The sequence below is a fragment of the Pongo pygmaeus genome, chromosome 3, assembly GCF_028885625.2.
Source record: "Pongo pygmaeus isolate AG05252 chromosome 3, NHGRI_mPonPyg2-v2.0_pri, whole genome shotgun sequence".
Classification (NCBI taxonomy): domain Eukaryota; kingdom Metazoa; phylum Chordata; class Mammalia; order Primates; family Hominidae; genus Pongo; species Pongo pygmaeus.
Window position 1 is genome coordinate 19,842,101 of NC_072376.2, and position 26,882 is coordinate 19,868,982.

Sequence of the window (26,882 nt, forward strand, 5' to 3'; positions counted from 1 at the left end):
TATATACCCAAAGGACTATAAATCATGCTGCTATAAAGACACATGCACACGTATGTTTATTGCCGCATTATTCACAATAGCAAAGACTTGGAACCAACCCAAATGTCCAACAATGATAGACTGGATTAAGAAAATGTGGCACATCTACACCATGGAATACTATGCAGCCATAAGAAATGATGAGTTCATGTCCTTTGTAGGGACATGGATGAAATTGGAAATCATCATTCTCAGTAAACTATCGCAAGAACAAAAAACCAAACACCGCATATTCTCACTCATAGGTGGGAATTGAACAATGAGAACACATGGACACAGGAAGGGGAACATCACACTTCAGGGACTGTTGTGGGTTGGGGGGAGGGGGGAGGGATAACATTGGGAGATATACCTAATGCTAGATGACGAGTTGGTGGGTGCAGTGCACCAGCATGGCACATGTATACATATGTAACTTACCTGCACATTGGGCACATGTACCATAAAACCTAAAGTATAATAATAATAATAATAATAATAATAATTACAATAAAAGAAAAAAAAAAAAAAGAAGACATTTATGCAGCCAAAAAACACATGAAAAAATGCTCATCATCACTGGCCATCAGAGAAATGCAAATCAAAACCACAATGAGATACCATCTCACACCAGTTAGGATGACGATCATTAAAAGGTCAGGAAACAACAGATGCTGGAGAGGATGTGGAGAAATAGGAACACTTTGACACTGTTGGTGGGATTGTAAACTAGTTCAGCCAATGTGGAAGACAATGGTGATTCCTCAAGGAGCTAGAACTAGAAATACTATTTGACCCAGCAATCCCATTACTGTGTATATACCCAAAGGATTATAAATCATGCTGCTATAAAGACACATGCACATGTATGTTTATTGCGTCCCTATTCACAATAGCAAAGACTTGGAACCAACCCAAATGTCCATCAATGATAGACTGGATTAAGAAAATGTGGCACATATGCACCATGGAATACTATGCATCCATAAAAAAAGGATGAGTTCTTGTCCTTTGTAGGGACATGGATGAAGCTGGAAACCATCATTCTGAGCAAACTATCGCAAGGACAGAAAACCAAACACCGCATGTTCTCACTCATAGGTGGGAATTGAACAATGAGAACACTTGGACACAGGAAGAGGAACATCACACACGGGGGCCTGATGAGGGGTCAGGGGGAGGGGGGAGGGATAGCATTAGGAGAAATAAATAATGTAAATGACGTGTTAATGGGTGCAGCACACCAACATGGCACATGTATACATATATAACAAACCTGCACATTGTGCACATGTACCCTAGAACTTAAAGTATAATAATAATAAAAAATAAAATAAAAATAAAGATAGCACTTTTAAGTCAAGTGTGAACTTGTGTTGTTTGCCTCCCTAGTAGGTCCCAAATTTCCATTTGGTGCTCCATGATGTTCTGTGGAAGTTCACTCTATTTCTGAGTCTAGTGATAGAGCCATGACCTGGGCAAAGTCAGGAAGCACATTTTATCCCTTTGGCCGGACAACTGGATTTGTGGTTGCCATTTGACTAAACCTAGTCCAAGTCTAAGAATGACTCCCCAGACTCAGACTCTTGCTAGGAATGGTAGAACAGAGATGTGCTGCTTTCCTTGCTCAACAGGAGCAATGAATCATGGAGCCAAGGAGCTGTGGCCTCTTCTTGCAGCCCTACAGGGTCCAACCTTTAGGTTGTAGCCAGCCCCATCTCTGGCCTTTTTGTTGCTGTGAACCAATGAAATTACCATTTTTTTTTTTTTTTGTCACTTAGTGTATCCTTTTCTAGTATTTGTGAACAAAAGTATCCTGATTCACATGGTGACATCTAATTCACATGTTCTTGAATACTGTATATCCTGAAACAATTTACATTAAAAGATAGCTATGGACTTAGAGCACCTCTCTCTTTTTATCCTGTGGGTTGATATCAGTAAAGAGTTACTCAAAACAGGAATGATATCTTTCCGTGCAAAAGAAAAATGAGAAACTTAATGTGGCTTATAAGATTTTTGCTCCATGCTTTTCTGAGTTGTAATTGAAGTCTCAAGTAGGAAGTGGCAAACTTAACAACAATTCTCAACGAGTACTTTGCACAATTACTTTACTTGTAAATGTGAAAGGAGGTTATATCTGTTCCCTAAAGTACAAAAAATGATAAAGGGTTGGGGAGGTCTGTACCGAATTCTGGTTTCCATTCTCTTATTATCAAGGCAAAAGGAGGAGAAAGGCATAGAGATTTGACTTTATAATAGCCTAGACTTGTTCAGTTGTGGATTCTCTTCATCTGCCAAACCTTTAATGAGTGCCTCAGTGCTGGCCACTATGCTGGGGACATTAATCCTCCTGACTCCCCTGACTCCCTGCCAACCAAAGACTGCTATGGTTTAGAATGATGCATTTGCATGTAGTTGCCTTACTGGGTAATGAGATGACCAATGTCATTATTAATTGGCTTTGTTAGAAAAATTCCCCCAACTAGTGTAAATTAGTTCAACCATTGTGGAAGACAGTGTAGCGATTCCTCAAGGATCTAGAACTAGAAATACCATTTGACCCAGCCATCCCATTACTGGGTATATACCCAAAGGATTATAAATCATTCTACTATAAAGACACATGCACATGTATGTGTATTGCAGCACTATTCACAATAGCAAAGACTTGGAACCAACCCAAATGTCCATCAATAATAGACTGGATAAAGAAAATGTGGCACATATACACCATGGAATACTATGCAGCCATAAAAAAGGATGAGTTCTTTGTGGGGAATGAAGCTGGAAACCGTCATTCTCAGCAAACTATCACAAGAACAGTAAACCAAACATAGCATGTTCTCACTCATAGCTCGGAATTGAACAATGAGAACACACGGACATAGGGAGGGGAACATCACACACCAGGGCATGTCGGAGGGTGGGGGCTAGGGGAGGGATAATATTAGCAGAAATACTTAATGTAGGTGATGGGTTGATGGGTGTAGCAAACCACCATGGCACATGTATACCTATGTAACAAAAGTGCACACTCTGCACATGTATCCCAGAACTTAAAGTATAATTAATAAAAAAACACAAAAATCCCCCAACTGATAACTGCCATAATTAACATCTAATAACTACTGAGCACATATTTGGTGCCAGACACAGAGCCAAGCCCTTTACTGACATTATGACTTTTTCGTTTTTACATTATCTTATTAAGTAGCTTTGATTGCTGATGTTTTAGCAGTAGGAACGCTAAGGTTAAGAGGGCTAAGTACTCAGCCTAGGGTCTCAGAGCCACTGGGTGGCAAAATGGAGATTAGATCCCATCATAGCAAATCCAGGGCCCCTCCTATCATATTTATTCTGCCTTTCAGGTTTAAGCAAATTAAATGGAAAACTCCCATTACCCTTTATCGTAGAATCAGATGGTCTCTCTACTGTACCTCTCAGTATGCTATTGCTATTATTCAAAATGTGTTCATTCCCTAACCATTTGTTTTCTAGAGATTTCCCAGGTAGCTAATCAATTTAGAAAAGTAACTGCAACAGCCTAGTTTTAAATTTGATTTTCATTCAAACTTTATTAATTTAGCCATTAGTTTTCCTTTAAAAGGAAAGGCATTTTACCAACATGCATATCATATATAATCATTACAACTAATTTGCCAAATTATAATCAACGTTCATTGCAATTACTGGTATTTTACATAAATATTATAAAAGCAACGTTATGCATGGTTCCATATCATTAACACCAGACTAAATTTACATTAAAATTGGATATAATGTGCCCTAGGAAATTGGTGGTATATTTCTGATACATAAGTAATTTCAAGTAATGGAATCACTAATAGTTTTTGCCTTACTCATCCTCTGGAAGCCAGCTATAAAAGTTTGTATTAGGTGAACTATATTAGGTAAAACCTTTGGCTTCTATATTATAGGTAAATGAAGACTGTGCTGGAATTAAACTTGTTTCTAAAGTGAAGCAAACACAAATACGACATTATCATGAAATGACCAAAGTTACTATCATGGAGTGACCTAAGCTGCCATTAGCAAAAGAAACATTGTGGAGACTGGTACCCAGGACACTCTTCCCCCAACCATCTCCTCTCCCTCCACTAACTGCTGCTTCTACATGCAGGATAAACCCGCCTGCCCCATCTTGACTTAGTTCATTCCCTCACCTTAGTTCATTCCTTTTCCACTCTCAGCTTTTATTTTTCTCTTCTCGGTGATATTTCTCACTTAAGTTATGGGAGATGACCTTTTGGTATTCCTGGCCCAGAATCTTCGCAATTGTGGTACCCAGTCTGCATGAGCATGCCTGCCCCTGTTCATCCTGCCCCTGTGGCAACTGGCTGGATGACATTGCAGAAAGCTGCACCCTATTTTTTTCATCTTGACTCCACAAAGCCATTTCACCCAGATAGCTGCCTACGCTTATATGAACTTTTCTTTTAAACATGACAGTTCTGTTGGAATACAATTCTACCAATTTTGTTTTAATTTCTTTTGAATTTGTTTCATGCTTCACCTCCAATACCTTTACTGGAGTTCAGGCTTTCATCAGCCCCTGTCTGCACTCTTGGAATACTTAGCTGCTAATTACACTCCATGTTTCCAGGAATGTAGCTTTGATAAATTAACATCCCTGCCAAAAATTCTACAAAGGCTCGTCATCTCCTACAAGATAGTCCAATCTCCTGCCTAAGACATGTCAGCTTCCGGCCTCTGTCTCCTTCCCCAACCTTCGCTCTTGGCTCTCTAATTGTGTATTCCATCTTCTTGATGATTTACTCATGTTTTTCCTTGGTTCCCAGGCCTGATGTACTCTGTCCAGCCTCTGCCCCACTGTCCATTGCTTCCCATCCCATCCCAAGCATTTGTTCTCTTAAGGAGCTCCCGACTGTCCTTTAGACAGTCCATCAATTGCACTGAGCAGGCCTCCCTGCTACAGCCCCTTTTGTGCCGGTACCATTTCCTTGCTGGCCTCATTCATCATCTGCTTCCCTTTATCAGAGCTCTCATCAAAATTTCTGCTCATATTTAAGATGCATCCTTCCTCACTTCCAAAAATAAATGCATCTTCCAAATTTTATATATATATATATATTCCATAAGTAAATATATATATATATATATTCCATAAGTAAATATATATGTATATATGGAAAAGAGAAACTGGAATCACAAAGCAAAATCTGTATAATGCTACTTCTGAGACCAATCACAACCAAATCAGAACGTAACAAATAAATGAGGTATACATTTTTCACATATTTTCCCTAACAAAAATAAAAGCCTTCACAGCTGATCAGAGTTCATGTTGGGTTTATTCTCCTAATATTTAAATCAATATACTACAATTTATGATCTGCTATGTACCATTTGAATCATATGAATTACATACATATATATATGAAATACATATATAAGCTATGTAAATATCTAGAGCATTTTATTTTACTAGATGCTTATACACAGTAGTTCATGAAGGAAATTAAATACTTTCTAGCCGGGCATGGTGGCACGGGCCTGTAATCCCAGCTACTCAGGAGGCTGAGGCAGGAGAATCGCTTGAACCTGGGAGGCAGAGGTTGCAGTGAGCTGAGACTGTGCCACTGCACTCCAGCCTTTATGACAGAGCAAGACTCTCTCTCAAAACAAACAACAAACAAACAAAAAAAAACGTTCTCTACAGATCACTTAAAGTTTGTAATTTAAATAGAGATTTCCTCGTAGAATTATCAGGCTGGTGAATGTAGTCTTTTTCTACATTTAATTTCTTGCCTGTGTGCCCCACTTATTGAGACTTCCATAACGGGACTTTTGACTTTATCATCTTTGTATTTCCAAGGTCTACCACAGCAACTGGCCCATAAGGAGGTGTCAGTAACTGTTAGTTAACTCATTTGCCTTCCAGGACTTTTCACATGAAGTTGAAGAAGTGGACTCTCCTTGTATGAGCCGATATAAAGCATTAGAAAATAAAGTAAATGCGGCTTGCAATTTGTACATCTTTTGAAAGATAATTTTTGGCAATTACATGAGAGAAAGGGAGTGTCCTTGGGCTTTATTTCCCCTGAGCAAAAATAATCATCACCAAACTCACATTTTCCCCCTAAAAAGACTAAATAGTCAAATGATATGAAAATAATCCAGGGCTTACCTCGAAACTCACAGCTCCATTGTGGTCCGTATCAAATGCATTGAACAGAAAGTGTGCATATGTTGTAGAGTCTGAAATGGTAAAAAGGGAGTATCATTAAGTCAGTGTTTCCATGTCCTACATGAGACTTGGATAGCAGTCCAAGCTTCCTTTGATCCAGAAGAATTAAGTCTGCCTGCTTTAGTTTGTGCTTTCTTCACAACTGCTTACCCTCTTTCTATAGAGGACTGGAGTTTGAGATTCACAGGAGTGAGCAACCTACATAGAGTCCATTGGTGACAAACATTCTCTATGAGTTTCTGGCTGGCAATGCTGTAGTCTTGGGTGATGAGATTAACACTGGGACAAGAAATGGTCCCATAGGTGGATGTGAAGATTGAGACTTGTCTGGAATTTGCTTAGTGTTTAGAAGAGACCATCTCTAGAAGGAAAGTACTAAAAATACTACCAATGAGACAGAGACGAGTTGCTATTATTAGTGTCTCTGTCATTATTAGAACTTTCCTCATTGTTACAACTCAGAAAATGATATTGGGAATTAGAGAGGGTGAAAAACATACCCAAAGTCACACAGTGAAGAAGGAGTAAATCTGGGACATGAACTTAGGTCTTTCTGACTCTGAGAACCAGGCTAGCCCACAGCCAGTACCAGGCTAGCCCACAGGCAGTAAAGTTGTCTGATGGATTGGGGTCAGTGGTGACTTGGGAAGTTTCTATGGCTGTGTTGGAAGGGGACTGGGTGGTCCTACATGTTCCTAGTTGTATGAAGTTGCATGAAGTAGGGAGCCCCTACTCTGTCTGGGTCCTGGGTGGGATTCAAGGATCTGGGTAATGATGGACAGGTATGTCTTCTGAAGTCTAACAGGTCTTCTTAGTTTGCTTCTGTTGGGTATTCTTCCCCTCTCATTTTTCCTTCCTTCCTCTCCTGTTTCTCCTTTGTCTCCTTAATCTCTGGGCTTTCTGCCATTTCATTTAAAAGTCTGTATTTTTTCCTTATTGTTTTCTGTTCTGAGTGCCTAGCTTTCATTCCTTAGGGTTTCTTTGCTTGACCCTTGATAAAATTTACATTATTATTTTCAGTGTTGCATCTCATGGGCTTTAGCCTTTTATCTTAACCTTTTTTGTCTTTTCAAAATAAAATGGTAACCTTTTAGCTCATTGGCTCTAGCCTTTTATCTTCTGTTTGAAATCTCATCTATTTCTATTTTATAACTTTTAACCTTTATTGGGTTTTAACTTATCATTGACTTACTTTTTACTTTATGAATTGCTTTTTATAGGCTGTCAAGAAGCTAAGTCATAGTAACAGGAGTACAGAATTGCCCTCCCCAGACAGACCTCCTCAGAGGTCATCTAAATTCCTCTCCTGGCTCTCAGGGCTCACAGCCTCCTTACAGGTTGTTTTTCCTGAATGCTTCAGTGTAGTAATTAACACTACTGAAGGCTATACATTTCATGAGGTAGACTATACACTCAATTTCTCAAAATGACAGTGGCATCTTCGCTCATCTCTCACCTTTTTAATATGCTATGAGGAACTACTAATCTTTAAACACAGGAATTACCAGCACCGTTTTCAGTTAACTAACCAAGCACCAAAATTGGGTCTAAATAACATGTAACACTGTGACATCTAGAGTGGATATCCATCCAGTATTGATAGATTGCAGGAAGAAATTCTTTTGCATATGGAGCCAGAGGTTTAATTACCATAAACTTAGTTCTGTTGTTGGGAAGCTCCATTATAGAGTTATCAAGAATTGGCAGCCTATTTCAACTTACAAAGTTGTTTTGCTCTCAACAGTACTTTTTCACAGACTTCTTGAACTATATAGTGCCCTCTGGAGATGTGAATTGATCGATGGTGTGTTAAACTGATTTTCGGAGGAGGAAAAAAAAAGAGATTTTGCATATTTTATAATGAGCTTCATTAAGCAAGTCTCTAGTTACCCTGTTTTTACAATCAGAGTAAATGCCTTTACCTTAGCAAGCAGTACTCACCGTGAATAATGACTCAAAACAAATGATGTTTGCTATTTTTTTAATCAAAAAGAAAAAAGATAACATGGGCATATGGTAATTACTATTCTTCTCAAATGGAGTTTTTCTAGCTTAAAGCTTGACATGTGGGAATTATGCTCTCAAGGTTTACACTAATGTGGTACAGAGGACATCCTGTTCTTCTAAATGTGCCTCGGCGGTTCTTTTAGAAGTTACAGCAGCTTCCCAGTCTGGACAATCTATGCACAGAGGTTTTGGTAATAGCATAGTGGAATCACACTTCCTGAATTTGAATCTCAGCTTCACCAAAGATTAAGTGCATGACCTCAAGCAAGTTGTTTTACCTTTGCGTGGCTCAGTTTCCTCATCTACAAAATGATAACAATATCAGTATGTACTTCATAGAGTTTTTTTTTTTTTTTTTTTTGAGACAAAGTGCTGCTCTTGTCCCTCAGGCTGGAGTGCGATGGCACGATCTCAGGTTACTGCAACCTCCACCTCCTTGGTTCAAGCCATTCTCCTGCCTCAGCCTCCTGAGTAGCTGGGATTACAGGCACCTGCCACCATGCCCGGCGAATTTTTGTATGTTTAGTAGAGACAGGGTTTCACCACGTTGGCCAGACTGGTCTCGAACTCCTGACCTCAGGTAATCTGCCTGCCTCGGCCTCCCAAAGTGCTGGGATTACAGGTGTGAGCCACCACGCCTGGCCTTCATAGAGATCTTATTAAGTTTAAATGACTCACTATTTGCAAAGTGTTTAGAAATAATCCTATATACTTATTAAAATTTCAATAAATATTAGCTATTATTATTTCCTAGGCAAGCCACTTTTATTTCAACTACCTTAAACACATGTGATCAAATCTTTTACAAATGTAACATCTTTTCACCTTAAATAACTTTCTGTTTTTGTAGGATTTCTGTTGTGTGTCTAGGTGACGAGTTCTAATTTAATGCAATTTTCCACTCAATAAAAGACAAGAAAATTATGTCCTAAAAAGCAATGGTCCTTCTGATGGAGTTTGGATTTCTTCTGGCAAGCACTTGAAGACAGTGGAAAGTTTTAAAGAAGAGGAGTGAAGCTACTTGCTTTGATTGGGTGAGAGAAAGAAGCAAAGGCATAGGAATGTCCAGCTAGGCAGAAAACTGGATAAAATGATGAAAAGAGAAACTGTCTACAAAAGCATCTATGGTTCTGGTTTTACTTGACTGTGTTCTTAAGTACTCAATAAATATTTGTTAAAAGAGTGAATAACTGACTTCTTGGAATCTAGATTTCAGTACGGTCCAGGGCTTAAAAGATATAATAACGATCTCCCTTCTCTGTCTATGTGACCTCTTTGTGATCACATTTCTTTACATAACAGAAACAGTTACTGAGTTTGTTAAGCTGAGATTGCCTCAGTTTCTTATAATTTTACTTGTGAAGCTGAAAAATAAATGTTGAGATTTTATAGTTGAGCAACAAAATTTACAGATTCTTAGGGTGGGAAGACATTTTGGATATTATTTAGCATTGTATTTACATTGAACAAAGGTAAAAATAGGGACTTTTAGTGACATACTGAGGTCACCTAGTTAGTTCATGGTGGAGTTGGCAATGAAATCAAGATATTCCTATACCATCTCTTAGAAAGCAAGGATACTAGAGTAGAAAAAAACTCTAGGATTCCTTTGGTGTGACTCCTACATTTTACAGAGGAACAACCTGAGGCTAAGAAAAGTAAACTACTCGAGGTTACATACCTTGGTGGTGGCAGTCTATCCACAAACTCTGAACTGTCTTAGTCCAAAGTTCTTAACCCAATTATATCGAGAACACAGTGAATATAGCAAATAACCCTAGAGTTCGTTCTTCATAGTATTTGAACAAACACACTTGATTATCATGCCCCAGGTTTGTAGAATGAAATCAATCTGGTTTATTTCTTTTTCCTATCCCACACCTCTACTCCCACTGAATTCAAGCACGAAGAATAGAATTAGCTTCATGTATTTGAATATACAATTCATGACATCGTTACTATGGTCAGACAAGTTCATACGCGTGAATAGTAGCTTCTGTCAATAAGCCCTCTGTAAATCACCCTGAAAATTGTTAGAAATACTGTCCTAGGACAAGAAGGATATTCAGTGGGTGAAGTCTTTTTTAAATTTTATTTTAATCTTTATATCTACAGAACTCATCTGACTCAAGTGCCTTGCATACAGTGGCTGCTTAATAAATGTTTATTGACAGATTATTCTGACTTGAGCTCATTTGTTCATTTATTCATTCATTCATTCATTCATTCAACAGCTGTTTATTATATATCTAGTGTAGACAACATAAGTGCATTCCTACAACATGAGCAAGAATAGCCCAGGAAACTATGATTTTTATGGGCTTTAAAAATGTTTAGTGAAATAAAAGCTTACACACTAAAGCTTCTGTTGTATGTGGAGTTTAAAAAGTTTTTGTGTAACCGTATAGGCAATAGCACCAACAAACCGTTTCCTCTCTGCTTGCCTTACAGTAGACATACTTTATCCCCTGCAAACAAGAGGCTTTTGTTCAATCCAGTTTTTTCTGACATCCAGCTCACCAAACAAGTTGGGTTTGATAAACTGTTTCACAAAGCGATAGAGAAAGCTAACAGCCTGACACAATACAAATTGCAGAGAGTTCTGTAGATAAGACAAAGCACTTTCCTGGAGGAAATGGTGAGATGTTGTGATTTATGGACCCATCAATGTTACTGTTCATAATGAGAAAACCTGTTGCATTCAGACCATCATCCTGAATAAAGGATGACTCCGTGGAAGTGTAAGGATGGCCATCACATGAATTCGCCTGCCATCAGAGATCACGTTCTTCCTTAGGACATTTTTCCTTTTCTGGCCTCATGTAAGAAACAATTTGTATGTATGATATTTTTAAAAATGCAAAGCAAATCATAATTCTTTAAAATATTTCATTTCCTTCAGCAATGCCTCATGTGGTCAGATTTCTGCATTCAATTAACATGAATAATCAAATAATTGTTAAGAGTGTAACAGTAATTTTTTCTCAAATCCCTAATCCCTTTGGATTTTGTGAGAGGAATCCTTTGCAAAATAGATGTGCTCTGTTTAAGAAGATGTTCTCTAATGCAGAAATGTTATTTTTCAAATAAAGATATAAATTTAATGTGGAGCTGTATCCAAGTTTAGTATGTAATAACTTGATTTCAAATGATCGAAAAATAACTTAAAGATTTTCATGTGCATTGGTGCTTTGATATTAATGACTATTAAGATGTTGGTAGGCACTCAGATAGATAGTAAATATAATTTTTCTTTAAAAAATCCGTGGGTTTTAAACAATTTAGAAAAATATGAGGTAGTTAATTCCCCAAATTAATCTCTCATTAATGCAGACAGTGAACTCATTATAATCTTGGCATCAGGTACTATAACCAATACCTGTCTGTGGTTTGTTAGAAGGGCTCTCCCCTCTGCACTGTAGTAATGAGATGGGGTGGGAGAGTTGTCATCCAAAGTATGTCCAAATTAATAACAGTCTTCCTGTGTTTTCTTAGAATTCTAATTTAATTCTTTTTTTTTTTTTCTAATTTAATTCTTTTAAAAGTCCATCGAAAACAAAAATTTGTTTTGACAAGTTAGGCACAAAATTGTTTTAAATCCACTAAACTAGCTAAAACCAAATGGATTAAAACCCCAAAGGAAATCTGACTTTTGTATGAAACAACTAATACTTAAGTGCTGTACACTTTTCAAAGAGCCTTTTATAGATATTATTCCACTGTACAGTGATAGCTACCATGTGAGGTGGGTGTCATTCATTCATTCATGCAAAAAGCATTTATCAAGTGCTATTACTTGTCAGCCACTGTCCCATGACCTGTGGATACAACAGTAAACAAAGTGGAGAAATCCTCTGTTCCCCTGGAGCTGACATTCTAGTGAAGAGAAAGACAGAAACAACAATAGTACAAGTGAAATATATATTATAGGATTGTCTCGAGTGCTGAAGAGAGACATAAAGCAGGGGAAGGGGATGGGGAATGTTCAAGGTGTTGTAATTTAAGATAGAGTGATCAGGGCAAGTCTCATTGAGAAGGTGGCATTGGCGTAAATGCAAAGGTGATGAGATATTGAGATAGATATTTGGGAGAAGAGAATTTCAGGCAGAGGGAACAGCAGGTTCAAAGGCCCAGGAGCAGCATCATGGCTGGTGTGCTGGTGGGATGGCAAGGGGGCCACTGTGGCTGGGTGGAGTAAGTTGAGTGGGAGAATGGTGGAGGATAAGGCAGAGAGGGGACAAGAGACAGTGGTCACCACTTGTAGGCCAATCTGTAGGTTGTGGCTTATGTTCTATGGAATGGTATGGTTTTGAGCAGAGCAGTAACATGATTTGCTTGCATTTTAACGGGATCACTGACTCATTTTAAGAGTAGACCATGGTTGGGGGAGGGGTCATCAGAATCAGAAAAGTCATTTTGGAGACTACTGTGTTTATTTTGGCAGGAGATAACGGTGGCTCCTTTAAATAGAAAGTAGTAAGAAAAAAAAAAAAAAGTGTTGGCAAGGTCAATGGCAAAGTCAACTCTGGCCATAATCACAGAGAGAAACAATTGTCCCCTATGTTGAGTAGACGTCAAAGTTGAAAGGAAGTACTAGATGGTTCCCTCCTGGCTTGAGATAAAACCTTCTTCCTGAACTCCTGATTCATGGACTCCACCATCCCATCCCATCACTATCTTTTTCCTCCAAATCTGAATCCTATTTATCTCTTTTCTTTTCTATCCTAAAGCCATTAACATCTCCTTCTTCACCAGCTTCTTCCCTGTGTATAAACAATGTCCAATCTTTTCTACATTAAAAGATAAAGTCTTCCACTGCTATCTGCCCAGCACTATGATCAGTTTCCTCCTCATCACTTCACTCTTCCAGCAAAGCTCTTTGTAAGTGCTGTCTCTATTGGTTGTCACTGTTTTCTTCTCATCGTCCTTTTCACCCTCTGCAATTTGGCTTCTGCGCTCCACTCCCTAGTACTTCATCCAGGGCACTTGGGCTGTCCTGATCATGTCCAACAATGACTCCCATATTGCCACATCCCAAAGAGACCTTCTGATCCTTACCTTACTGGACTTTATTGTTTCATTTCTGAACTATCAATCTCTCGTGTTTATATCCATACACGGTTCATTCTCCGTCTCCTTTGTGGATGCCTTTTCCTTATGGTTCTTGACATGTGTTCTGGAGTTTCATGCTGGCCTCATGGAGCTCACCACCTTTTATAATTCCCCCAGTAACCTCATCTGCATCATGGATTTAACCACTACTTCTTGATTAATAATTCTCAAATCTCTGTCTCTTTCTCTGACTTGTCCTCTGAGCCTCAGATTTGTACCAACTTCTTGTTGAGTCTAAATCCCCACAGGCACCTCAGATGTAATTTGTCCAAAACTGAGATTATCCTCCTACTCCTCCTGTAAAGAGTCACCTGGTGTCCATGATAGAATCCTGGAAGGTATCACAAACTCCTCTCTTCATCTCTTTATGCCACAGGAAGTTAGTTCATCACTAAATTCTTCTATTTTTGTCATCTAAATATGTCTGTAATCTGTCCCCACTTCTCAATTTCTCCTATGCATATCCTTGTTTAAAGACCTTATTGTATTGCCTCCTACAGTAGTAATCTTCTAATTAGTCTCCCTGTCTGCAGTATTGCTGACCTCAAGTTAATCTTCTACAGACCTATCAGTGAAATGTATCCCAAACACAAATCTGACTGTTACAGATCCCACTTAAACTTATCAGTGGCTTTGCATCACCTCAAGGATAAAGTCCCATTTCTTCATATGGCATCCTTGACTCTCTAGGACATTTCACCCTCCATTGTACACTCTCTACCCTAGCCACACCCAAATCCTGGCAATTTCCTGCAAATGCCCATCTTCAGTTCTATGCTCCGACCCTTTGTTTACACCCCATTTGCCTAAAATGTCATGTCCCTACTGCCTTTTAAAGCGGGAAGACATCATACTCAGAAGTGAACTTCTCCTGAGAGGTATAATAGGAGAGCGAAAGACTATATACTTTGGAAATGGATCAAACTCTCTGCACCTTAGTTTCCACGTGTGTATCTATAAAAAAAATGAGGATTATAGATAAGGTTGTTGGATGGTGAGGCATGCCAGGGACAGGCACATATTAGATGCTTTCTGAATGGCAACAACTTCAGCTCAGGTTCAACTCATCTGAAGAGTCTCTTTTTATGTCCTCTCTGTCCTGCAGCTAATTTAATCATGCCAGCACTGTGCTCTCAGAATATTATTTTTTAACTCCCATAATCACAGTTATACTTGACGCTGACATTGTCCATCTGCTACACTAGCTATAACATTCTTTTGGGCAGAGATTACATCCTATTCCTCTTAATTCCCCCTACGTGATCAGCACCTCATGCATGGCTAGGCACACCATAGGCTGTGGGACAGATATAAGTTGGGCATCTGTTAGATGATTGAAAGAAAAACTATAAGGTCCAATGGCAAGAATATCTTTTCACTCATCTCTAACATGCATGTATTATCATTATGCTATCCTTGTGTTTTCTTTCCAGTTAAAATAATATCTAGGATGGTTTTAATTTTCTCAGATGAGGGAGCACAGTAAAGAGTTACTGAAAGAAAGAGGAACAGCAGAAAATATACAAGAGGAGGCTGCAGAAAATCTAGGTTATAAACCAGATCTGCCACTGAGTCAATATGTGGCCCTGAGCAAACCATTTACCTTCTCTAATCCCCAGATTTCATATCTATAAATTGAGGATAATTACATTTGTCCGAGTTTTGAGAGTTGGGAGAATCAAGTGAGACCTACAATGCATGTGAATGAACTTTGTGGCATTTTTCAGCACCCTCATAATAGTCAGAAAACATTGTGCATTTGAGAGCCACAGTACTGGGCACACAGTAATAGTTGTATTAAACTAAATAGCAGGATATTTGATAATTTCTAAGTCACTGGCTTTTATGATACATTAAAAGTTATATGCACTTGCATGCTGTGCATTAATTCTTTTACATAACGATTAAAAATGTAGCATCATGCTATGAAAAATTAAACTAAACTCAACACTGCAAGCATAATTGTAACTCTGATAGTATGTTAACAAGTCCACATTTGTACTTACCTCCCTGTGGAAAGAACTGCGAGTAAATCTCTTTGAAGGTTTCTTCATTAACAACACCACTGGGGCATTCCTAGGGAAAGTGGCAGAGAAGCAATATGAGCAAAGTGTTCATAAAACTGAATTTTTTTGCACATTTTGAAACAGAACTGTCTACCATGCAAAGCTGCACCAAGAAAGTTAACCATTCATCCATTATTACAAAGGGAATAAAGGCACACTATAAACTTATCTTTGTTCCAGTTCTCACAGGAAAAAAAAGTAGATGTAAATATCTTTGCATATTGAGTATCAAAGTAGATGTAATGTATTCGGAAACACAGTGCTGCTTTTAAGAACATGTATGTTTATTATAAATAAAGTAAAAGGAAATTGCATTATTTTTCACACAGCAAGCATGTTGCAAGATGTTTATAATATGGTCTTTGGTGAATCTTGGTTTTGTCCTCTCAAGGTTTTCTGAACCCACATAATCTTCGATTCAATGGCAGAATTACTCTATTGGCATCTCCAGTGGCTCAAGAAGCTTCAACCAGTAATAGATACTAATGCTTGTTAACAGGATGTCTAGACATACCCAGGACATGGTTTTGTAACAAGTGACCTTGAGTGAGATAGAACCCCATGATATTTTTGAACTTCCGGAAAGGAGAGTCTGCAAAGAAATGGCCTGGCCTGGGCTTAATAGATCCCCACCTTTGTCCCTGGGTCAACTTATCAAAGAATGATGGACATTGATCTTGGGAACTACACCCATGTTGGACAACTGACCTGGAGGGGCCACAGGGCAAGGTTAGCCCTCTGAGAGTGGTTTTGGCATTTTTGCTAAAAAAAAGAAAAAAAGAAACTTAAATCTAAAGTGTCAGAAGGGGGCTGCCTTGGTGCAGAATGTAAGGTTTGAGCAAGCAAATTGTCCCTCAATCTCTGGAAATTCCTCAATTTTTTGGAGTTATAAGAACCAGTGTGGTTAAGAATGTTAGGCATAGAGGCCCCCTGAGTGGTGGAGACTGACAATCACATGATAGCCCAGAACTGAATCACGTGAGATATTAACTGTACGGTGATCCCTTGTTATCCATGGGGCATTGCTTCCAGGACCACCGCAGATACCAAAATCCATGCACACTCAAGTCCCACACTTGGCACTGCAGAACCTGCAAATAAGAGAAGTTGGTCCTTCCTATCCTGTATCTTTGATCTGCATTTGGCTGTGGATGCTGAAGCTACAAATTCAGAGGGGCGACTATATTTATTGACAAAAATCCACATATAAGTGGACCCACACACTTCCAACTAGTGTTCAAGAGTCAACTGTACATTGTAAGTGGAGAAGTGGTAAGCTCTGTTTAGTCTCTTTTAGTAGATTCTCATCAACAGTCCCATGTGATCAGAGCTCCCCTGACTCTAGTTGTCACAGCACTCCCACGCCACCTAACGTCCACCCAGGACTAAGTTCATTGGGGAAGGATGAATGGTGTGCTAACTCCCCAACAGGCCTGACTTTAGACATGAATATTATGTGTACTCTAAATTTGATACTGTTTCCAGCATCTCTATCAATCACCTATGGTAGTATTTAAAACATCATTTAACCTTTAAAATAACTGTTCCCTCACTAATAAACTTACTTTCTTAATTTGGTCTTTCTTTATTCCAATGAGTCAGTTACTCAACTGTAATGTGCTTCACCTGCAGAATTTTCTATTTTCTCATTTGTTGTTTTGAAAGGTAGGACCTTTGATACATAAACAATGTTAACTAACAGTTTCAATGTGAATTTGTGTTTACAGAGCTTCTCAATATGGTTTTATCCCATTTGTTAATGATAATCAGCTTAGGTAGGCAAAATAGCTCCATTCACAGAGGCAGAACTGGAGGTGCTGAGTGGCAAAGCACTTTGTTACACACTAAGCCAGTAGGGAAGCTGGAATGTGGGCTTGGGACTCTCCAGGTCATGACAAGGTTTCGTATTAGATGACCCCTGTGGAAATAATGATGACCTCAAGGACCTAAGAGAATTGGAGTAAAGAAAAAAACAACCAAAAACAAATGAGCAAGCAAGCAAGCAAGTGAACTGTGATGGTTGATTTTATGTGTTTAACTTGTCTGGGCCATAGTGTCCAAGTGTTTGGTCAAGCATTATTCTGGATAGTTCTGTAAGGGTGTTTTTGGGATTTATTACATTGATGCAAAAGTAATTGCCGCTTTTGCTATTACTTTCAATACATTTAAGCTGGTAGACTTTAAGTAAAGCAGATTGCCCTCCATAATGTGAGGGGCCCTCATTGAATCAGTTTAAGGCCTGAACAGAACAAAGACGGACCTTCCCAGTGAAAGAGTGTTTTTCAGACATCATCTGTAATATTGGCTTCCCCTGTTCACCAACACCCTGCCTTTGGACTTGAACTGTAACTGTTTTCTGAGGCTCCAGCTTGCCAGACCCCTTCATTAGATATCAAGCTGGCCAAGGCTCCACAAAGTGTGAGCCAATATCTTAATAAATCTCTTTATACTCACACATCCTATTAGTTCCGTTTCTCTGAAGGACCCTAATACATAAATGAATTAACAACCAATAGCTACAACTCCAAAAAGGAAAGAAGGTGGTATGTATACAGCCAGTCTCTCAAACATTTTGACTATCTATCTAGCTGACACCAATGGACCCATTTTAAGACTAAACACTTTGCAGTTAGACCCTCTCACACGCGGAAATTGTGATTTATTGGCTATTTAATGCTAAGCCATTTGCTTGGGATAGTGAGGAGAGAGTAAATACCTGGCTCTCTGCCATCAGGTGGCAAGCTTGTGCAAAGTTAGAGCTGGAAAGCTGCCTGGGAGTTAAAGTTGATGCTGATAAAGGAAGAGGACTGCAAGCAAAGGGACCTCTGCATCAACAAATTTATTAGCTGCCTTCAGTCTCTAGATACATTTGACAGATATAATGTGAAATGAATTTGTAAACTGACTATCTGATATGCATGTGTTTTATGTTTAATCACATATCTGTGTCAGAGGAAACCTTTTTTTCTGCCAAATGAAAACTGCTGGCCAAGTTTTCAGGGTGGAAAGTCTCACCAGATAAATTTGTTTTTATCCACCTTATATTCATTACATTAGTTTACATCTCTACAAACACATATTGTATGCCTATTATTCCAGGAGTCTTCTAGGAACTGGGACTGCTACAATAAACCAGTCAAAGGTCTTACCATCATGGAACCTTTATCCAACTAGAATAATAAAGACTGTCTTTGTTCAGGCTGCTTTAACAAAATTCCATAGACTAGGCAGCTTATAAACAATAGAAATTTATTTCTCATAGTACTGGAGGCTAGGAAGTGTAAGACCATAGGGTTAGCAGATTCAGTGCTTGATGAGGCCACATTCCTGGTTCATAGATGGCATCTTCTAGCTGTGTTCCCACATGGTGGAAGGGGTGAGCTAGCTCTGTGGGGTCTTTTACAAAAGGACACTCATCTCATTCATGAAGTCTCTGTCCACATGATCTAATCATCTCCCAAAGGCCCCACCAACTAATACTATCACATTGGGGGTTAGGATTTCAACATATGAGTTCTGAAGGGACACAAACATTCAGATCATAGCAAAGACCAAAAACTAGATAAATATTAAAAAATCAAATCCAAGAATGATGATCTTTTATTTATTCCCAGAGATTTTTTATTGAAACTAGTGCATTTTTTTAAACCTTCAGGTGAGAAAAGGATGCTAGTGATTTACAAGATGGTATACATTCTCTAACTTTTTCTTCACCTCTTTTGTGCAGTGATCTCTCCATAAAAGTGGTCTCTCTACTTCTCTATCAAGAATGAATTTGGCCAGGCTGCATGTGCAGCAAAGTGTAAACCATAAACAATGTGCTGTATTAGTTAACTCTTGCTGCTATAACAGTTAGGCCTTCAAATATCCCTTAATCAAAATGCTTGGGAACAGAAGTGTCTTGGATTTTAGATTTTTGGGGATTTGGAATATTCACATTACACTCAGCAGTTGTGTTAGTTCATTTTCACACTGCTGTAAAGAACTGCCCGAGTCTGGGTAATTTATAAAGGAAAGAGGTTAATTGACTCACAGGTCAGCATCCCTGGGGAGGCCTCAGGAAACTTACAATCATGATGGAAGGCAAAGGAGAAGGAAGGCACCTTCTTCACAAGGCAGCAAGAAGGAGAAGTGCTGAGTGAAAGGGAGGAGCCCCTTATAAAACCATCAGGCCTCGTGAGAAATCACCCACTATCACGAGAACAGCATGGGGGAAACTGCCTCCATGATTCAATTACTCCACCTGGTCCCTCCCTTGACACGTGGGGATTATGGGGATTACAATTCAAGATGAGATTTCGGTAGGGCACAAAGCATAACCATATCACCAGTTGAACATCCCTAACCTGAAAATCTGAAATACTCCAATGAGCATTTACTTTGAATGCCATCTTGTCCCTCAAAAAGTTTTGGATTTTACAGTATTTTGCTTTTTTGGATGAGGGATATTCAACCTGTATAACACATTTAAAAACCATGTAGTATATTTCTTATTCACATAACAATCTTGGGTGAGTGTACAGATCAATTGATGGTTCTTCTAGGGACAGAGGCTAATGAAGATTTGGTGACTTTAACATATGGTGCCAACAGTCTCTGTGACTGTGTCATCCAGAACGAGGAAAAGAACGCTGAAGACAGTACATGGAAGCTTTTTATGGGCCAGGTCTTAAAGTGGTATACATCATTTCTATTCTCATTTTTTGTTGTTAGAGATCACTTAATATGCCTACCCCAAACAAAATAAGAAGTCTGGTATGGCCAGGAAGAAGAAGAGAATGCAGATTTGGTAAAGAGTTTGGAATATCTATCCCTGTGGCATGTTTGAAAGATACTCCAAGTGTCTGTGTTCTGAAACAGTTCTCCCACTGATGCTTTATTTATTGATTTTTAGTTTTTATTTTTGTAAAGATGGGATCTCACTATGTTGCCCAGGCTGGATTTGAACTCCCTGCCACAAGCAATCCTGCCTTGGCCTCCCAAAGTGCTGGGATTACAGGTGTGAGCCCAGCCTCCCACTGATGTTGTAACACGAAGATTATCAAGTCATTTAGCAGTATAAGTTGTCTCCATTTCCCAGGTGTCATTTTTAAAGACTGTTTACTTGCTTCAAGTAAACAAGTACAATGAAGCTTAAATATCTGAGCATGAATTTTTTCATTAGATTTTTCTAAGGATCCAAGAAGCAGTAGGGTTCCCGGGTTTAGGAAAAGTGAGAAATGCCTCACTCATCCATCTTCTGAGAATTTGCTGTAAGCTCCCCCTACTAACCCTTATGGTTCTGTATTCTATTTTCTAATGAAATTTTGTCTGATTATTAGCAAATGATTATTCCATGAAAATATGCCCTCTATAGAAACAAAGTAAAGAAAATGAAAATCACCCATAATCTGACTGCTGTAAGAGTATATTGGTCATTTATCTAAACATATATACTGTAGAAATAAAGTTTTAATAAGACAAAATTATAGTATTTTATGTTCTTTAACTTTAGGAAATATCCTGAACATTTTTTACATCATGATTTTTAATGACTGTATAATAATGCATCCATTTAACTTACCATACTGTTGCATATTGAGGCGATTTTGGCATCATTGCACTACATAGGAATAATGATGTAATTAATATTCTATGCATCCATCTGTGACTGCACCTGTGGTTCCTTCTTTATGACTAATCCCAGAAGGAGAATCATAAGACCAACCAGTTTAAACCATTGAAAGCTCTTCCTATGCACTGTCATGGTGCGTTCCAGAAACGCTGCATCCATTTGTGCTGCCACCACTGCAACTTTATGAGAAAGTCTCACACTGAGAGGAGCTACCGACTAGAATCACATGGGAATTGGACACACACACACACACACACACACACACACACACACACACACACAAGAACAAACAGCAATAATTTGCTTCCCTCATGAATCCAATCGTCATTCTGAAAATTACCAGTGGACACTGAGGCGTTTGGACAGGTCCCTCCAAGGCATAAAGCAATTTGCCTGTTTTTCATGCAGACAGGGTTGCTGTGATGGCAGTCAGCCGGACCACATCACCACAATCACAACGGTTTATTGAGCATAAAATAAACAACTCCATTCTTTCTCATGCAGACCATTACTTTTAACATTTTCATCAACCCTGAAAGGTGGGTATTATTTAGACATGAGGACAATGAGCTTGGAGAGATGAAGTCACTTGTTTGAGTCACACAGGTTTTGACAGAGACATCTTTTTGCTCATTTATTCAATAAGTAGTTATTTAATGCCTTCTAAGTGTCAGCAAATAGTTCATATGCCTTTTACTATTCTGGGCACTGGGGATACAGGAATGAGTTTTTTAAATTCCATTTCTTTTTTGCTTTTGTGGAATATAACATTTAGTGGAATCAAACTCATAGCTCTGACTCCATGAATTGCAATGCTATCTTGCCTTCTGGATTATTACTTTTTCTTCTATTAGGACTGAAAACATAGTCTCCTGGAGAGTCATCTGTGGAAATCCTTCTTCTGGGAAGATGTACAAGGTGTGTTTGTACCCAGAGGCACCCATCACAGCTGCGTTGGAGAGAGGCATGTGCAAAGGGAAGCCATTTCAATCAAAATTGGGAGCACCGATTAAAATTTATTGTGTATTGTAGCTTGAGAGATTTGAGGAAAGCAATTTTTTTCTTTTCAGAAATCTTTGGTTTTAGTGCAACAAGAACCTCCCCACCTTCCTGTTTGCCACATACTCTTTACTGTTATTGTAAATGGCTAGACAGTAACGGGCTGAGGAAAATGTTCTGGCTTTTAGGACCAGGCAAATGAACTGCTCCATCCAGTATTTAGGAGCTGGAGGTCCCTGGTTCTGCTGGCTGGTATACTTATCTATGATGACCATTGCATTTCTTTTATTGCCTCTGAAACCCTTCACTGTGATATGATCACAACACAATAAAAGTGGAAAAACTTTTCTTGCAATGTAACTGCCATAGATTTGTCAGTTGGTGAAGAAACAGTCGCCTTTTGGGGCCTTACTGCTGTGTTCCCTGATGAGCCTTCTCAGTCCTCTCAGGCCATGTGGGGACGCATGTGAGGGTCAAGATTAGTTGTAGCTATGCAATGAATACTATGCTAGTACTAATATCAATTCTAATAAGGCAGTATTACTAGTGTAATAATCAGCATAAAGTAATACTTTATTGGTATTGATATTTTTTAATTATTAATGTGATGATGACAATGATGATACTGATGATATTAAGCTAATACACATGAGCACTTTTTATGTTCCAATCCTTGCATTAATGTTTTACATGGATTATCTCATGGGAATAGAAAGATGTTAGTATTAACTCCATTTTACAAATGAATGAACTGTCTTAGAGAGGGGCCACTACATTCCCAAATTAGAAAATAGCAGATCTAATCTATAGATCACAGAATCAGGAAACTTGAGTGTTTAAAACAACTTTAGAGGCCAGGCATGGTGGGTCATGCCTGTAATCCCAGTACTTTGGGAGACCAAGGTGGGTGGATCACCTGAAATCAGGAGTTTGAGACCAGCTTGGACAACATGGTGAAACCCTGTCTCTACTAAAAATACAAAAATTAGCCAGGCGTGGTGGCACATGCCTATAATCCAAGCTACCCAGCAGGCTGAGGCAGGAGAATCACTCGAATCTGGGAGATGGAGGTTGCAGTGAGCCGAGATCACGCCACTACACTCCAGCCTGGGTGACAGAGCAAAACTCCATCTCAAACAAACAAACAAACAAACATAAAGCAACTTTAGAGACAATTCAATTCAATGTCCTCATTTTGAAGGTGAGGGGATAGAGATTAAGGAGGTTATAGGAACTGACCATAGATACACAGGGGGCTGCTAAGCCTGACCTCGTGTCTAGGTTTCCTGAGGTCTAGGACTAAGCTTTGATACTGCAAATATCTTCGTGTCCATACAATAGCTGGTATTTTTTGTCAGGTACTATTATTTAGAGGAATCTAAATGCAGTGCTTATATTCTTGGGCTCTGGAGTTAAATAGAAGGCCTGGGTTGAACTCCTACTCTGCCACTTGGGAGCTGCTTCAGGCAAACTGTTTAATCTAAGTCTCATTGCTCTCCTCTGTGAAATTGGGACAGGCATTGACCTCAGAGAGCTGCCATGAGAATGAATAAGATACGCATATTATGCTATTATCCTAGCCCTCTACCTTAAACATCATATTTGGTCATTTAATATTAGCTGTTAGTACCATGGTAATAGTTTAGGATTTGGTAAGCAGAACTCCATCACGCAATGAGTCACTGTAACATCAATGCCAGTAGACCAAGGATAAATCATATTTATCAACGTGGTTGAATCTAGAATAACACAGGTCTGAAATGCAATCAGCTTATGAAGCAGATATGAATTATGCCTTCTATTCTAGTGTTATAAGTTGAATCACTCTATCTAATATCATCAGAATTTACCCTAAAAGAAAGGAATATTGTAATTGTAAATGATAGCAGAGGAGAATAAAGGCCACCATCATGGAAATAAATGTCAGTAGAAACCCAGGAGACTCTTATTTATTAATTTAAATGAAAGTTTTCCCCAGCAATGCTTACATGAGTATGTTTGAAATCATCATGGAAAGTGCTGGGAAGGGTGCTTTGGAGAAAGATCCATGTATGCATAGGAAATTGCTAAGAAACATATTTTGTGAGTGCTTCAAGAGTTCTTATACTTTCACCTCATAAGGAAACCTTTCAGCATTTCCTGGAAGGTTTTCAGAGCTCTGTTGAAATGCATGAGACATAGCTGCAGTGGTATGCAAATCACATGTATAATAACATCATATAATTATAATATTTTCCACTCCAATAATCTTTGCCCACTCTATTACTGAAATCTTCTCTTCCCCTAAATCATTCTGTTCTGATATGTGTCTTCTCCTCAAGATCAGAATTGTTATTAAACATTTAGAGACTTCTTCAAGATTAAAAAAAGAACTATAGTAAGACATTTCATAGGAAAAAACTAAACTAAAAGTGCTTGTGAAATAGTTATTTGGGGATCCTTTCATGATACCTGTAATGCCACATCTCTTAAGCATCTGTATATTTCACCAACTCTCACACCCACCTCTGGTGCTAAGGAGAACATACAAGGTAGTCTGCTCAGTCTATCAGTTAAAATAGTATTTAGCATGTAGTATGACAATTCAGAGATTCTCTGGCATTCTATAAATTGTAGGAGAATTTTCAAAATTTAAATGACACAATTCTACAACCTGTGCTGCTGATACCACCAGATTCTGTGGACTTCTCTGTTCTCTTTAGAGTTAGTAAATACAGGGCAGGGACTAACTTTTACGATGTTTAGAATAGGGAATACTAAAAATATTTATGCTGAATGAATAAATCTTCAGTCAGTTCTTAGCTTTTAATAAATTAGAAAATGAATTTGCTCTGATAATGTCCTTCAAAACTTGGGCCTAAATTTTTAGAACTCCTAAGACCAAGACCAAGACAGTCATGGGGGTTCCGATATCCCCATGATTGCCCACAATGACTATGATCGCAGAAATTAAGGGGAGATGGCTAGGATCAAGAAAAACCACTTCTTATTTCAACATAAAAAGCTTAACATAGTCAAAAATTGGACTCTAAAAAGCTCATTTAAAAATTATAGGATTAACCTTTCAGTTTGCAAAGCAGAAAAGCTGATCATTAAGAACTAGAGCTGGCTATAAATTTCTGTTCTAATATGCCTAGGTGTTTGAACTCCTAGCAACTCATTTATTCCTTCTTAGTCTAAATGTTCTCATCTGATATAACAGGTAAGTAATACTAACATCACAGGTCAGCAAAAGAAATGCAAATTAAAATAGACAATGGATGAAAGAAACCCAACCAATTTTAAAAACTGAATATACTCAACACGTTGGGTATTTTCTTGTTTCCAAAATCTGCATTAATTACCTTTTCCATTTCCTGAACACACTTCTGGGGTCAAAGTGGTTAAATATGAACTGCAGATTAAAAAAGAAACAGCCAATGGTGGGAAAAGGCTGACCTAGATACTATCCTTGGAAAAGGAATGAGAGCTGGGTGACCAAGATTCAATTCAGCTGCAAGGATGTGGGCACATTCTGAGCCCCGCGAGTTCTCAGGGTCACCCAGGATGAAGCAGAAATCCAAGGTGCTAGGCAAAGTTTCTCTCCCCTTCTAGTTCTGCCCTCTAACCATATGGAAGAAGGAAATTACATGAGATTTACAGCCAAAGAAAAAAAAAACTGGCTCAAGTTTCAGCTCTACTACTAACGAAGAAATAATTGAAAAGTTCTGCTTCGAGTCTTAGTCTTTAAAAATGGAGGAAAAAATAGCATCTTATAGTAAAGAAATGAGAACTAATTGGCATTATGTATATAAAGATTCCAGCATAATACTGAACATTCTACAAATTTTACTTATTTTTACTATTATCTTTTCAAGTAACTTAAGTTGGTTCTGCAAAAAGAGATTTTCCAAATTTTGTAGGAAAAGGCTTCCTGGGATTGGGCCCAATCCCTGAATCTTTAGTGGAATGCATGTAGAACTGTTTGATTTAGGGAGACTTTTAAAAGGATTTTCCCAACTTTATCCCGAAGACAGTGTCCATTTTTGTAAGGGTCTTTTAAAAATTATGACGTAGTTAAATTCTATAGGCACCCAAAACCATTTAGTGGAAAAAAAAGACAATGGTGCCCTGGGAGAAAGCCTATGTATCAGTTTTCTATTGCTGCATAAAAAATTACCATCAACTTAGTAACTCTAAACAACACAAATTTATCATCTCACACTTCTGTGGGATAAAAGAGTCTGACATGGCTTAGCTGTGTCCTCTGCTCAGTCTCCCACTTAAACTGGCTGTGGTTCTCATCTGGGCCTTGCAGTCCTCCTCTTCCAAGCTCACCGAGGTTGTTGGTAGAATTCAGCTTCTGTGGTTGTAGGACCCAGGTCCCTGTAACCTTGTGGCTGTTTACTGGGGGCTTCTCTCTCAGCTTCATTCCATCTTCAAACCAGCAAAGCAAAGGCCTGTTGAGTCCTTCTCACACTCTGATTCTCTCTGACTTCCCCTTTGGTAAAGGACTCGTGTGATTAGATCAAGCCCACAAAGATCATCTCTGTATCTTAAGGTCAACTGCCCTGAGACTTTAATTATATCTGCAAAATCTTATCACAGTAGTACCTTGATTAGTATTTGATTGAATAACCAAGAGACAGGGATCTTGAGTGGCTGCATTTAGATATCTATTAAGACCTACCGCAGCCTGCTTCTTCTGAACATCAGTTCATTTTGGTTTTCATAGCAGTTTTTGTTTAACAACAGTCTTTTTTTTTTACAATTATACTCACAAGTGTATCCACCACAACTCGCAACTATATTTCTTGGCACCTGCCATAGTTTAATGCGATTTGAAAGGACTATA

General features: G+C 38.6%; 2 protein-coding genes across 16 annotated transcripts in view; one reads left to right on the forward strand and one right to left on the reverse strand.

The window, feature by feature from the left end:
• The window catches only part of PACRGL (parkin coregulated like), a 56,482-nt gene extending 47,035 nt beyond the window's left edge, over nt 1-9,447 (forward strand). For all 11 annotated transcript variants that reach the window (XR_010126024.1, XR_010126020.1, XR_010126016.1 and 8 more), the window contains one exon: nt 9,108-9,447. The gene's annotated coding sequence lies outside the window, so the exon portion shown is untranslated. The remainder of the gene's footprint in view (nt 1-9,107) is intronic.
• KCNIP4 (potassium voltage-gated channel interacting protein 4) overlaps nt 1-26,882 on the reverse strand; it is a 1,227,081-nt gene that overhangs the window by 20,718 nt on the left and 1,179,481 nt on the right. For all 5 annotated transcript variants that reach the window (XM_063663554.1, XM_054486457.2, XM_054486456.2 and 2 more), the window contains 2 exons: nt 15,376-15,445; nt 6,191-6,261 (listed from right to left, as the gene is read on the reverse strand). In XM_063663554.1, coding sequence (XP_063519624.1) covers nt 6,191-6,261; nt 15,376-15,445 — 141 coding nt within the window. The remainder of the gene's footprint in view (nt 1-6,190; nt 6,262-15,375; nt 15,446-26,882) is intronic.